Below are 12,324 nucleotides of genomic sequence, written 5' to 3' on the forward strand. Positions count from 1 at the left end.
CATGTCACTGCCCTCCCTCAGCTGATGAATCAGTACTCCTCCACGTTGAACATCACTTAGAGGAAGCACTGAGGGTGGCAAAGGTGCAGAATGTACTCTGGGTGGGGGACTTCAATGTCCATCACCAAGAGTGTCTTGGTAGCACCACTACTGAGCAAGCTGGCAGAATCCAAAATAATATAACTGCTAGACGGGGTATGCGGCAGGTGGTGAGGGAGCCAACAAGAGGGAAAAATGTATTTGACCTCATCCTCACCAATCTGCCTGTCGCAGATGCATCTGTCCATAACAGTATCTGCAGGAGTGACCACTGAAAAGTCATTGTGGAGACGAAGAACCACCTTCACATTGAGGATACCCTCCATGTCATGTGGCACTACCACTGTGCTAAATGGGATAGATTTTGAACAGATCTAGCAACTCAAGACTGGGCATCTATGAGGTACTGTGGGCCATCATCAGCAACAGAATTGTACTCGGACACAATCTGTTGCCTCATGGCCCAGCATATCCCCCACTCTACCATTACCATTAAGCTAGGGGATCAACCCTGGTTCAAAGAAGAGTGCAGGAGGGCATGCCAAGAGCAGTGCCAGGCATACCTAAAAATGAGGTGTGAAGCTGTAACACAGGACTAATTGTGTGCCAAACAGCATAAGCAGCAACTGATAGACAGGGTAAAGTGATCTCACAACCAACAGATCAGATCTAAGTCCTGCCACATCCAGTCATGGATGGTAGTGGGCAATTAAACAACTCACTGGAGGAGGAGGTTCCACAAATATCCCCATCCTCAATGATGGAGGAGCCCAGCACAGCAGTGCAAAAGATAAAGCATTCACAACAATCTTCAGCCAGAGGTGCCAAGTAGATGATCCATCTCGGCCATCTCTGGAGATACCCAGCATTACAGATGCCAGCCTTCAGCCAATTTGATTCACTCCACGTGATATCGAGAAATAGCTGAAGGCACTGGATATTGCAAAGGCTATGAGCACTGACAATATTCTGGCAATAATACTGAAGACTTGTGCTCCAGAACTTGCCACTCCTCTAGCCAGTACAACTACAACACTGACATCTACTCGACTATGTGGAAAATTGCCCAGGTGTGTCCTGTACACAAAAAGCAGGACAAATCCAACCCGGCCAATTACCACCTCATCAGTCTACTCTCGATCATCAGTAAAGTAATAGAAGGGGTCATCAACAATGCTATTAAGCGGCACTTGCTTAGCAATGACCTGCTCACTGATGCCCAGTTTGGGTTCCGCCAGGGCCACGCAGCTCCTGCCCTCATTACAGCCTTGGTTCAAACATGGACGATGAGCTGAACTCCCGAGGTGAGGTGAGAGTGACTGCCCTTGACATCAAGGCAGCACTTGACTGAGTGTAACATCAAGGAGCCCTAGCAAAACTGGAGTCAATGGGAATCAGGGTGAAAACTCTCTGTTGGTTGGAGTCATACCTAGCACAAAGGAAAATGGTTGTGATTGTTGGAGGTCAGTCATCTCAGCTCCAGGGCATCGCTGCAAGAGTTCCTCAGGGTAGTGTCCTAAGCCCAACCATCTGCCGCTGCTTCCTCAGTGATCTTCCTTCCATCATAACGTCAGAAGTGGAGGCATTCGCTAATGATTGCACAATGTTCAGCACCATTCACGACTCCTCAGATACTAAAGCATTCCACATCCAAATGCAGCAAGTCCTGGACAATATCCAGACTTGGATTGACAAGTAGCAAGTGACATTCGTGCCACACAAGTGTCGAGCAATGACCATTTCCAACTAGAGAGAATCAAACCATCACCCCATGATGTTCAATGGCATTATCATCACTGAATCCCAACATCCTGGGGGTTATCATTGACCAGAAACTGAACTGGACTAGCCATATAAACACTGTGGCTACAAGAGCAGGTCAGGGGCTAGGAATTGTGCAACAAGTAACTCACCTCCTGACTCCCTGTCCACCCAAGGCACAAGTCAGGAGTATGATGGAATACACCCCACTTCCTGGATGAGTGCAGCTCCCACAACACTGAAGAAGCTGGACACCGTCCAGGACAAAGCAGCCCACTTGATTGGCACCACAACCACAAACATTCACTCCCTCTACCACCAACACACAGCAGTAGCATGTGTACCAAATACAAGATGCACTGCAGGAATTCACCAAGGCTCCTTCGACAGCACCTTCCAAACCCATGACCACTACCACCTACATGGATAAGGGCAGCAGATAGATGGGAACATCACTACCTGGAAGTTCCCCTCCAAGTCGCTCACCATCCTGACTTGGAAATATATCACTGTTCCTTCACTGTCGCTTGGACAAAATCCTGCAATTCCCTTCCTTACAGCATCATGGGCATACCTATACTTCATGGACTGCAGCGGCTCAAGAAGGCAACTCACCACCACCTTCTCATGGGTAACTATGGATGGGCAATAAATGCTGTCCCAGCCAGTGAAGGCCATATCCCCTGAATGAAATTTAAAAACTATGTCTTTGGACTTTATCTTTCTGATAATAAAAATCTCTCACAGCACCAGTAATCTTTGGGAAAAAATAAACACACTGTTTCTGAACTTCACCTGTCTAGGTGACACATTTCACCCCTCTTTTGAAAAGAATCTAGTCTGGTTTATTTAAAAATGCAAATGTCCTTTTACATCTTACATTCTAAACTTCCCCCATGTTTATCATGTTTACTGCAAAGCCTTCAAACTGTCTTTAATCCAATTAAGCCACACACACAAACACATATAGACACGTATACCACTATTTTACAATAAATTCCAATAAGATTAATATATCTTCCTGACATCTTTAAAGGAGATGAACTGGAAAATCTAGAGGAAACCAGACAGAAAATTTCCTTGGAGCTTCAAATGAAGGAAGCAGATGAATATGTACAAGGCAACCAGCAAATAACAGCTGTTGGGAAGCCTGAGCAGGAAGACATAAATCTAATTGAGGAGATAGACTCATGCAGCTCACACATAACAAAGTTCACACTGTAAACCACATGGATGCTGAATGAAATATGCCAAACACAGAAAGCAGGTGAAGAATGTGCTAAAAATCACAGAATACTGCAAAAATGGATGGCTGGATTATATTCCGAACAATATAATCTTAAAACAGTATTTCAAGCAAAACAAGGCATCCCAGTATCTAAGTCCCAGTTATATCAATATTGTCATACATCAGATACTACAGTGAGAGGTTGGTCATACCAAGAGTCCTTAGACTCAAAATCCTTCAACAAATATGCCAGGGAAACCTAGACATTACAAAGTATCATGCTAGGGTACAAAATTCAGTTTGGTGGCTACAAGGAATAATTTCGAGATGCATCACCTGTGCAATCCATCACAAGAGCAGAAGGAACATTGATTGTATCCTCATTTCCATCCAGACCCTGGGAACATCTCAGAATGGACTTTTTCAAGCTTGAGGGGAAGACGTTCCTCACAGTTGTTACTCCCGATGGATTGAGGTTAAACATCTTCATGAACAACCTCAGAAGCAGTCATTCGTTCACTAAACGAAATGTATGTCACACATGGCATTCCAGACCTTGTAATTTCAGACAATGGCCCACAGTTTGTGAATGAAGGATTCAAGAAATTTATAGAAGACTCTGGATTTGTCCATATAACTAGTTCATGCAGGTACTCATAAGCAAATGGTGAGAATGAGAGAGGAGTAAGAACGCTAAAAGCTTTGTTGAAAAAGAATGATATCAACTTAGCACAGTTGAGCTACTGTTCCACACCATTACAGAATGGATTTACTCCGTCAGAATTACTGATGGGAAGAAGATTAGGTACACAACTTCCTGTTCTTCCACATATGCTCATACTATGTCTGAAAACCTCTGACATCAAGAGAGTAAGAGAGAAGGAGAATGAGTATTGTGCAAATCAGGGAAAGAATTGCAACAATCGCCATAGAGTACATGAGTTACCAGATCTCCAACCAGGTGAACAAATCTGGATTAGAGAACAGAATAGAGAAGGCCAAATACTGGAAAAGACAAGAAGTCTGAGATCTTAGCTGGTTGAAACTGAGAATAGGATAGTACAAATAAATAGAAATACACTTATATCAACAAGAAGACCACCTTCAATGGAATGGACTAACCATCCATATGATCAGAAAGAAAACCTGAACAGAGAACCAGTGGCCTCTGAACATTCACAAGCTACTCAACAGGGTTCAAGAGAAAACAGAGAACGTGAATCCAATGCAACTTCAGAGAAAAATCTGAACAAGGCCTGGGAGGTTGATGAAACCAACGTAAGGCTTCTCTCTGTGAACCAGAGATGAAGGCAGAAACTTTGAGGGGAGATATAAGATAAGGTAATTAGTATTTATTGAGTCAGATATTTGGGGGGGAGAAGTAGTATAAAAGGTTAATGTTGAATAATGGAAACATATAGTCTTCATCGTCAGTGACATAAGATCACATCATGGTGAGATATAGTTCTGTGTAAAGCATCATGTAGAGACAACCTTGTAAATAGTTAACATAATGTTAAATAAATGGTAGAGTTTGCTAATGATATCGCCTCCAGCCTTATCAGCAAGTGCAGGACCACAACTACCACATACCAGACCACATCCAATAATAAGAGAGACAGCACACAACTTGGCAAGAGGCAGAGACCTGGGGAATGCCCCTCCAGTAACAGGTACCTTATCGGTTATTGGCACTGCATATCCACCTGCTCCATTGGGAAGGAGGTCTTATTCCACGAGGCTGCAGATGTTAACATTGACCTAACATGAGAGTCTGAGCTGCCTGAGGTACTGATGCTCAGACATGCTAAGAAAGCAGGTGTTCTGTCAGGACAACTTTTGGTGGAGGCCTCGCTTCCATTAAAGTGAATCTTGGTGTTTAATCCCCTCCCCCCAGTTAGGGGCAGGGGGCATGCAGCTAAAGAGAAGGCAGCTGCTGTGCCTGGTGTTGCTGCTGGAACTGTTGGCACTGGTGCAATTTTGCTCCTTCCCCTGAGCAGAGGTGGAAGGTGGGGCTGCATAAATTGCTGCCATGCTGTGCTGAAGGTTGGCAGCAGGGAAATGAAGCTAAAGGTGAGTGAAGTGCTGGGTAGGTGAAGTGTCTTTCAAGGAGTTGACAATCACTTGTCAAGCAATGATAGCACTCTCTCAGAGTATAAATGTTTTAAAAAGCTAACTTTCAGTGGCCATGGGAGCTCCAGTGGAACTGATCAAAGACTTACCAGTCTGTCAGTTTAACTGAAGATGCTCTTCACTGTGTATACTTACCTTAGTGATGCTTAGTCATGTTCAGAGACAGGGCGGAATTGCCCCAGATTTGCACTAAGTGCAGTAGCATGTAAGTAAAAAAGTTGTTTTATCCGCTGGCTGCAATGGCAAGTTTTTGCGCTGTATCATTCCCTTGCAAGCGTGTCCCACCTCATTAATAATGCATTCACTGGAAATACTCTAGATTGTTGGCAGGGGTCCTCTGAGTCGCCCGCCCCGCCGACACCTCAAACCTTCAGTAATCCAGGTGCCATATTTAAAGGGCACCCCTGCATAGAACCAGCACTCTTTAAGGGATCGAAAGCTGGAAGTCATGGTTGCTAAAGGGAGGAAACATGCTGCAGCCAAATTTAGCAATGCCTCCCTCAAGCATCTACTGGACGTAGTGGAGGCTGCCATGAAGTCCTCAACCTCGGCTCTGGGTGAAGACCAGCAAGCAAGGTCACCAATCCAGCATGGGAGGCAGTGGCAGTGCTGGTCAGCACCAATGTCCTGCAAAAGAGTACAGCCACTCAATACCGAAAGACTATGAATGATTTCCTCATTCTGTGAGGGTAAGTCACTCTTCTCATCACTCTTAACTCACAAACACATCACACGTCCACAAGGATCTCACTCACTGCCAGTTTAAGGGACATCATTACTCAATCTCTCACATACACCTTTATCTGCTTTGCAGATCATATCTTCATTCTGTCCATGACACCATTCACCACCCGCACATGCTAGGCATCCTTATCATCTGGCCTGGCAGGCATCCTGCATACATTCTCTCCATCTGAATTCATGCAGGACAAGCTGGCACACAACAAAAGAGAGACATCACAGACTGGTGGAGGAATGCCTGACATCAAGTTCCTCACAGACTTTGAAAATAGAGTCATACAGCTTAACCACAATGAACTGGACCATTCCTGTGCTGATGGTGAGGTCAGCAATGCTCATCAGAACCAGCAGTGCTGGAGGCCAGAAATCTGCTGAGTCCAAGTAAGATGACAAGCCTCTGGACTTGGTCATGTCACAGTTGTTGGAGCTGCAAAGGCAAGCTCAGGAACATCAGGAAGAGATGTCCACTGCATTCCTCAGATTGCAAGGCACAATGGAGGAGTCTGTGTGCCTTCAGTCTGAGGTGATATCTTTGGCATGCCAACGCACTGAGTTCAACACTGACAGGATGGTGGCTGCCATGGAGACCTTGGGTCCAGGACATTGGTCCTGCATCACTGGCCTCCAACAGTGTCAACGTGAGAGGGGTATGGGGCAGCTTGATCTCACTCTCTACTCCTAAGCAGGAGCCTTTGGACACCCATAGGGAGGAGGGCCAGCAGTTCAACACCCCAGGGCTATTCAGCCAGGTGACTCTGGGAATGTCCGGCCCATCCGAATCCCCTCTTCCTGTGACCCCTGCAGCTCCAGCTCAACAGGCCAAGAAATGTGCATGTGGCCTACAGCATAACACCCAAAGGACACCCAGGTCTCAACCTTCCAGAGGATGCCCATCAAGGTCATCACAGACAGGGCGTAGCAGTCAGCAGGCTGCCCCACCTCTGCTGTGAATGTCAAGGGAGCTCAGTGTGTGTGTTTGTGTGTGAGCGTGTGTTTGTGTGTGTGAAGGAAATAGGTGCTGAAGGCTAACAAAGGATCAGGTGCATTTGAAGTTTCACGGCTACGTCTTTATGATATGACCCTGATCACAGAGCACAAGCGAGCTGCCCTCAGCCAAGCAGGAGTCAGACATTCACAGAGGCAATGTGAAGATCTATGGAGTGTCCGCACTATATGCCGTCATCATCCCCCTGGAATCTAATGACTATTAGGGCCTCCACTGCGCCTCCATAACATAAGCCTGAGCACTGAGGCTATGTGTGTTGCCGTCAGCACTCAGGATTCAAACGTTCACAGATGCAAGTTGAGGGTATCAGGACTGTCCTCAGTGCAACTTGTCATCATCCTCAATGAATCTTGCAGCTATGAGGGCCTCCCAAGCACGCCTGCCTCGTGTGGCCGGTGTGGCTTCATCGCATGCATCCTTGCCTTCGAGGACCTCATCGCCATCATCCCCTTTGATGTCCCCCTCATTGGAGGAGATGTACAGCTTTTCCATCTCCTCCGCAGCCAGGTCCTCCCCCTGTTGCAGCACCAGGTTGTGTAGCATGCAGCAAGCTACGATGATGTGCGACACGCCTGATGGACTGTATTGCAGTTCTCCACCAGACCTGTTGAGGCACCAGAACTCCGTTTTCAATATGCCTATCGTTTGCTCCACCAAAGCCCAGGTCGTGGCCTGGGCCTCTATAAGCGGTCACACTTGCTGCAGTCTGAGGCCGCTGCCTTTGTCCCTGAGGCACCAACCCTGCAACCTCTCTGGACCTGGAAGATGTCAGGGATCTGAGGCCTGCTAAGGATGTAGGAGTCATGGGCGTTCTCTGGGAATTGTGTGCAGACCTACAAGATGTGTTTGTGATTGTTGCACAACAGCTGAATGTTTACTGAGTGGAAGCCCTTGTGGTTGACTGCTTGTTGCCATGGAGATCTAAGCGCAGATGTGAATGCAGTTGATGGCACCCTGCTCCTGTGGAAAATCTGAGATCTGCACAAATCCCAGCGCTCTTTCTTCCTGACTTTCCTGATCCTAGTCGAAATGCACAAAGTTCCATGCCTTCGCGAAGATGGTGTCCATGACCTCCTGGAGACACTTGTGCGTCAAAGCTTGCGAGATCCCACACAGATCACCTGTGGTGCCCTGGAAGGAGCCACTGGCGTAAAAATTGAGTGCTTCTGTCATTTTCACGGCCACTGACAGTAGATGGCCTTCATGTCCCTGTGACGTCAAATCCTGCAGCAGGTGGCACATGTGACCAACCAGTTCCCTAGACATGCGCAGTCTTTGGTAACATTGGTTCTCACTCATCTGCAGGAATGACCGGCACTGTCTATAGACCCTGGGCCTAGCGAAACACCTATGAGCGATGGCTCACTGTAGATCTTCAGCTGCATACACAGCAGGCCCTGTCACCCCTTCATTTCGAGGGAGGAGCTCTTCCCTTTGCTGAGCCAGACGCCTCTGCTACACTCTTCTTCTTCTCCTCTGCTCCCTGCAAGCCATGATCCTGATGTTCTCCTCCTGCAGGATCGAAGAGAGAGACCCATGGATTAGCATATGTGTCCTAAGAACCTCTCTTGGTTAAGTCTGAAGGCCCCTTTGTGCATACCGGAGACGCTGGCTTCCACTTGGATGGCCAGTGTATAGTGCACTTCATGGCTGTCCGAAACCCTACCTTCACCCACTCCACTTGACTGATTGACGGCTGCTTTGGCTACTGGACTACGTGCTGTGCTATCAGCTCAGGCGCAGGCATTCACCTAACCCGCACTGCAAGGCTGCATTGTTAGCTTGAACCATGATGGGTAATGGTCCAAACCTGAATGAACTTTGCTAGGGGCTGTGAATGCCTCCACCAGCAACTGTACCATGGCCACCTTTTGCAAAGGGATCCTACAACTTGCCCAGTCACCCAATTGCTCTGCTTTCCCCTAAAACACACATTAATTTGCAGTCTGGACCCAGTGGGCAGAAAAGCTTCAGAGCTCTGACTCCAAGCATATCGATGGAACTGCAGCTGAACAGTCTCAGCTGCGGGAGAATGTTCACTTTTGACAAGCTTATCCAAATCTGTGGCACCCTCCATCCCCTTCCCACTCCCTGGCATGTGCTTGTGTCCCTCCTTCAGTCTGTGCTGCCTTGCTCTCCAACCCTGGCCTAACCCGCACCGGAGCCCTTGCCCTGGTACTGCACTGAAAGCCAGCCAGGATAAAACAACTTGGCTGTGCACCTCTTCATTGATGTCCTATGGCGATGCTTGTGAGGACTGCACAAGGTTGTGTGCACTCACATCTGAGTGCGCCTCAAAGTTCAGGTCGTCAGGTGCACACCTTTTAAAAGCAGTTGTGAAGCACGCCATTCTGAAATCATGCCAACGTGGGTGGTAAATTTGATGTGGGGTAATGATTCCAGTGAGCAGGGCTTATAATGAGATGCTAAAGTATTGAAATTAGGTTCCTGACGTGCAGGGGCGGGAAATGCGGTTCACCATTGACGGGGGGAGTGGACGATCACAAACTGGTTTCACGACAGTGTGAAACTGATTTTTGCCCTTCTCGCCATTTGTCCCCCCACTAGCCATGACTAGCTGCCAACTGTACTGGACGATTCCACCCACAGCGTTGAAATCAGGCACTTCTTGGAAAGAAGGAATTCATGGTAAAAAGTCTATTGATTGCCTTTTTAATCGCCTCAATTGCTTTCCTGTCAGATCCAAAGGAGTTCCCCGCAGGACTCAGAAACCACCGCTAGGAAAGCCGGAAGAAGGTTGGGCAGGGTGACATTCAGATCCCGAACTGACGTCATTTCCAGAACTTCCTCATCCCACATGTACTTGAATCTGCTTCCACCTGGCTGTGTTAATTCTGCCCAGTGTCTTACCTCATCCTCATTATTAATTCCTTTTTCAAATAGTGCTGAATTTCAAAGCAAACTTAATGCCTCTAGTTATCTTACTTGTGTTTTGATTAAAGTGGAACCTTTCTAATTGTGATATTTTGAGACTGAAAAAGTGCAAAAGAAGCAGAGATAAAGAGGCACACAGCCAGGCTGTTTTTACCCATTCTAACTTAATTTCTCAACAATAAACAAGCTGTATTTTGTAAACAAAATAGGGGAGGGGAATGAAGGTATTATGTTGACAATATGGGTGAAGGGGATCTGAACATTTGAACCACCCTGAAATCAAATGTTTCCACATGGAGAAAGATTTAAGGGACAATTGTTTGTCAGCCATATTTGGGCGGATGTAATGGTTGAGAAGAAGGTAAAGTAGAATGGAACTGACTTTGAGTAGGGATGAAATTGAATAAGTCAGTGTGGGGCACAGAGTAGTAGGAAGTTGAAGGAATAAACATCATTATAGGAGCAAGGCAGTGGGAAAAAGAAATATTGGGGAGGAAATTGGAAAAGCTCTAAACCACACTAAATATTGCAGCATATTGCCGTCAGAAATTTCAATACCGATAATAACATGATAAATGTTTACATCCTACAGAAAACTTCTAAGGTTACAGATATGCATTGATCTTATACATTTATGTTTATATTCAGCTTTAGCAGTCAAGAAGACAGATATAGTCTTCCTAATTGATGGTTCTCCTGGAATGGGAAGATCATTTCTTCAAGTCCGTGAGTTTCTTAATAAAATGATCCAGGAGCTCGATATTGGACCTGACAAAGATCAAGTTGCTGTGGTACAATACAGTTCAAACCCAAGACTTGAATTTGGTCTCAATAGTTATTCAACTAAAGATGAGGTTTTGGATGCAATAAAAAAGCTGAGATTGAAAACAGGAAGACCCCTCAATACTGGTGCTGCACTGGACTATGTCACAAGGAATGTCTTCGCTCCATCTGCAGGGAGCAGGAGTGAAGCAGGAGCTTCACAAATCCTGGTGCTTATCACTGCTGGGAAATCCATAGATGATGTTGGACAGGCAGCAGATGCAGTGAAATGGGCTGGGATAGTGCCCATTGCTATCGGTGCCAAGAGTGCAGACACGTTGGAGCTCCAACAGATAGTGTCTAATCCTGATTCTGTTTTGAAACTGGGAGATTTCAAGGAATTGCAAACTATTCAACAAGAACTACTCTCTAAAGTTAGAGCAGAGTTTGTGATTGAAAAACCAATTCCTCCTACTGAAGGTAAAATAGTCTGGCAAACTATGATTGGCTTAGTTTACTCAAAGTTATGTAGGAGAAAATAAAAGAACATCTTCAACATTGTGAGATTGAGTGAGTTTGAGTGAGGTTGAGTGTCTTGGGCTACAGGAAGATATAGGTGGGATTGTCAAATGGGCAGGTAAGTGGCAGATGGAACTTAACCCTGAAAAGTGTGAGGTGATACACCTTGGAAGGAGTAATTTGACAAGGAAGTATTCAATGAATGGCATGGTACTAGGATGTTCTGAGGATCAAAGGGAACTTGATGTGTGTGTCCATAGATCTCTGAAGGCGGAGGGGCATGTTAGTGGGGTGGTGAAAAGGGCATATGAGACACTTGCCTTTATAAATCGAGGTATAGATTACAAAAGTAGGGAGGTCATGATGGAGTTGTATAGAACCTTGGTGAGACCACAGCTGGAGTACTGTGTGCAGTTCTGGTCGCCACATTATATGAAGGATGTGATTGCACTGGAGGGGGTGCAGAGGAGAATCATCAGGATGTTGCCTGGGATGAAACATTTAAGCTATGAAGAGAGGTTGGATAGACTTGGGTTGTTTTCATTGGAGCAGAGGGGCGAGCTGATCGATGCGTACAAGATATGAGGGGCATGGACAGTGTGGATAGGGAGCAGCTGTTTCCCTCAGTTGAAGGGTCAGTCACAAGGGGACATAAGTTCAAGGTGAGGGGCAGGAGGTTTAGGGGGGATATGAGGAAAAACTTTTTTATCCAGAGGGTGGTGACGGTCTGGAATGCGCTGCCTGGGAGGGTGACGGAGGGTTTGCCTCACATCCTTTAAAAAGTACCTGGATGAGCACTTGGCATGTCATAACATTCAAGGCTATGGGCCAAGTGCTGATAAATGGGATCAGGTAGGTAGGTCAGGTGTTTCTCACATGTCGGTGCAGACTCGATGGGCCGAAGGGCCCCTCTTCTGCACTGTGGTTCTGTGATTCTGTGATTGTAGGAGTGACCTCACCAAGTCTAAGGTTGCACAATCTGTACATTTTACCACTAAGTTATTTCACTGACTGAATTCTAAAGACATATTCCAGAAACACTGTCAGTGTCAGTACGTTAAACCAGTAGTGCACAATATAGTCCTCGCATGGTATAATTTAGCAGATTCTGATAGCAATGAGTGCCGTAGATATATGTAACCCCTGCCTTTTAAAACATAGGGATGAGAGGTAGCCATTCAACTCTGATTCAATGCTGGTTTTAAACTATTTCCCACCAGTTTAAATTCATTGAATTATT

At 46.1% G+C, this 12,324-nt stretch overlaps 1 protein-coding gene across 8 annotated transcripts in view; it reads left to right on the forward strand.

Moving 5' to 3' along the window:
• LOC121284611 (collagen alpha-3(VI) chain-like) overlaps positions 1-12,324 on the forward strand; it is a 244,605-nt gene that overhangs the window by 86,971 nt on the left and 145,310 nt on the right. For 6 of the 8 annotated variants that reach the window (XM_041200115.1, XM_041200113.1, XM_041200119.1 and 3 more), the window contains one exon: positions 10,452-11,045. The exons of the other annotated variants lie outside the window; for them this stretch is intronic. In XM_041200115.1, coding sequence (XP_041056049.1) covers positions 10,452-11,045 — 594 coding nt within the window. The remainder of the gene's footprint in view (positions 1-10,451; positions 11,046-12,324) is intronic. 8 annotated transcript variants of the gene reach the window in all.

The sequence above is a fragment of the Carcharodon carcharias genome, chromosome 12, assembly GCF_017639515.1.
Source record: "Carcharodon carcharias isolate sCarCar2 chromosome 12, sCarCar2.pri, whole genome shotgun sequence".
Taxonomy (NCBI): domain Eukaryota; kingdom Metazoa; phylum Chordata; class Chondrichthyes; order Lamniformes; family Lamnidae; genus Carcharodon; species Carcharodon carcharias.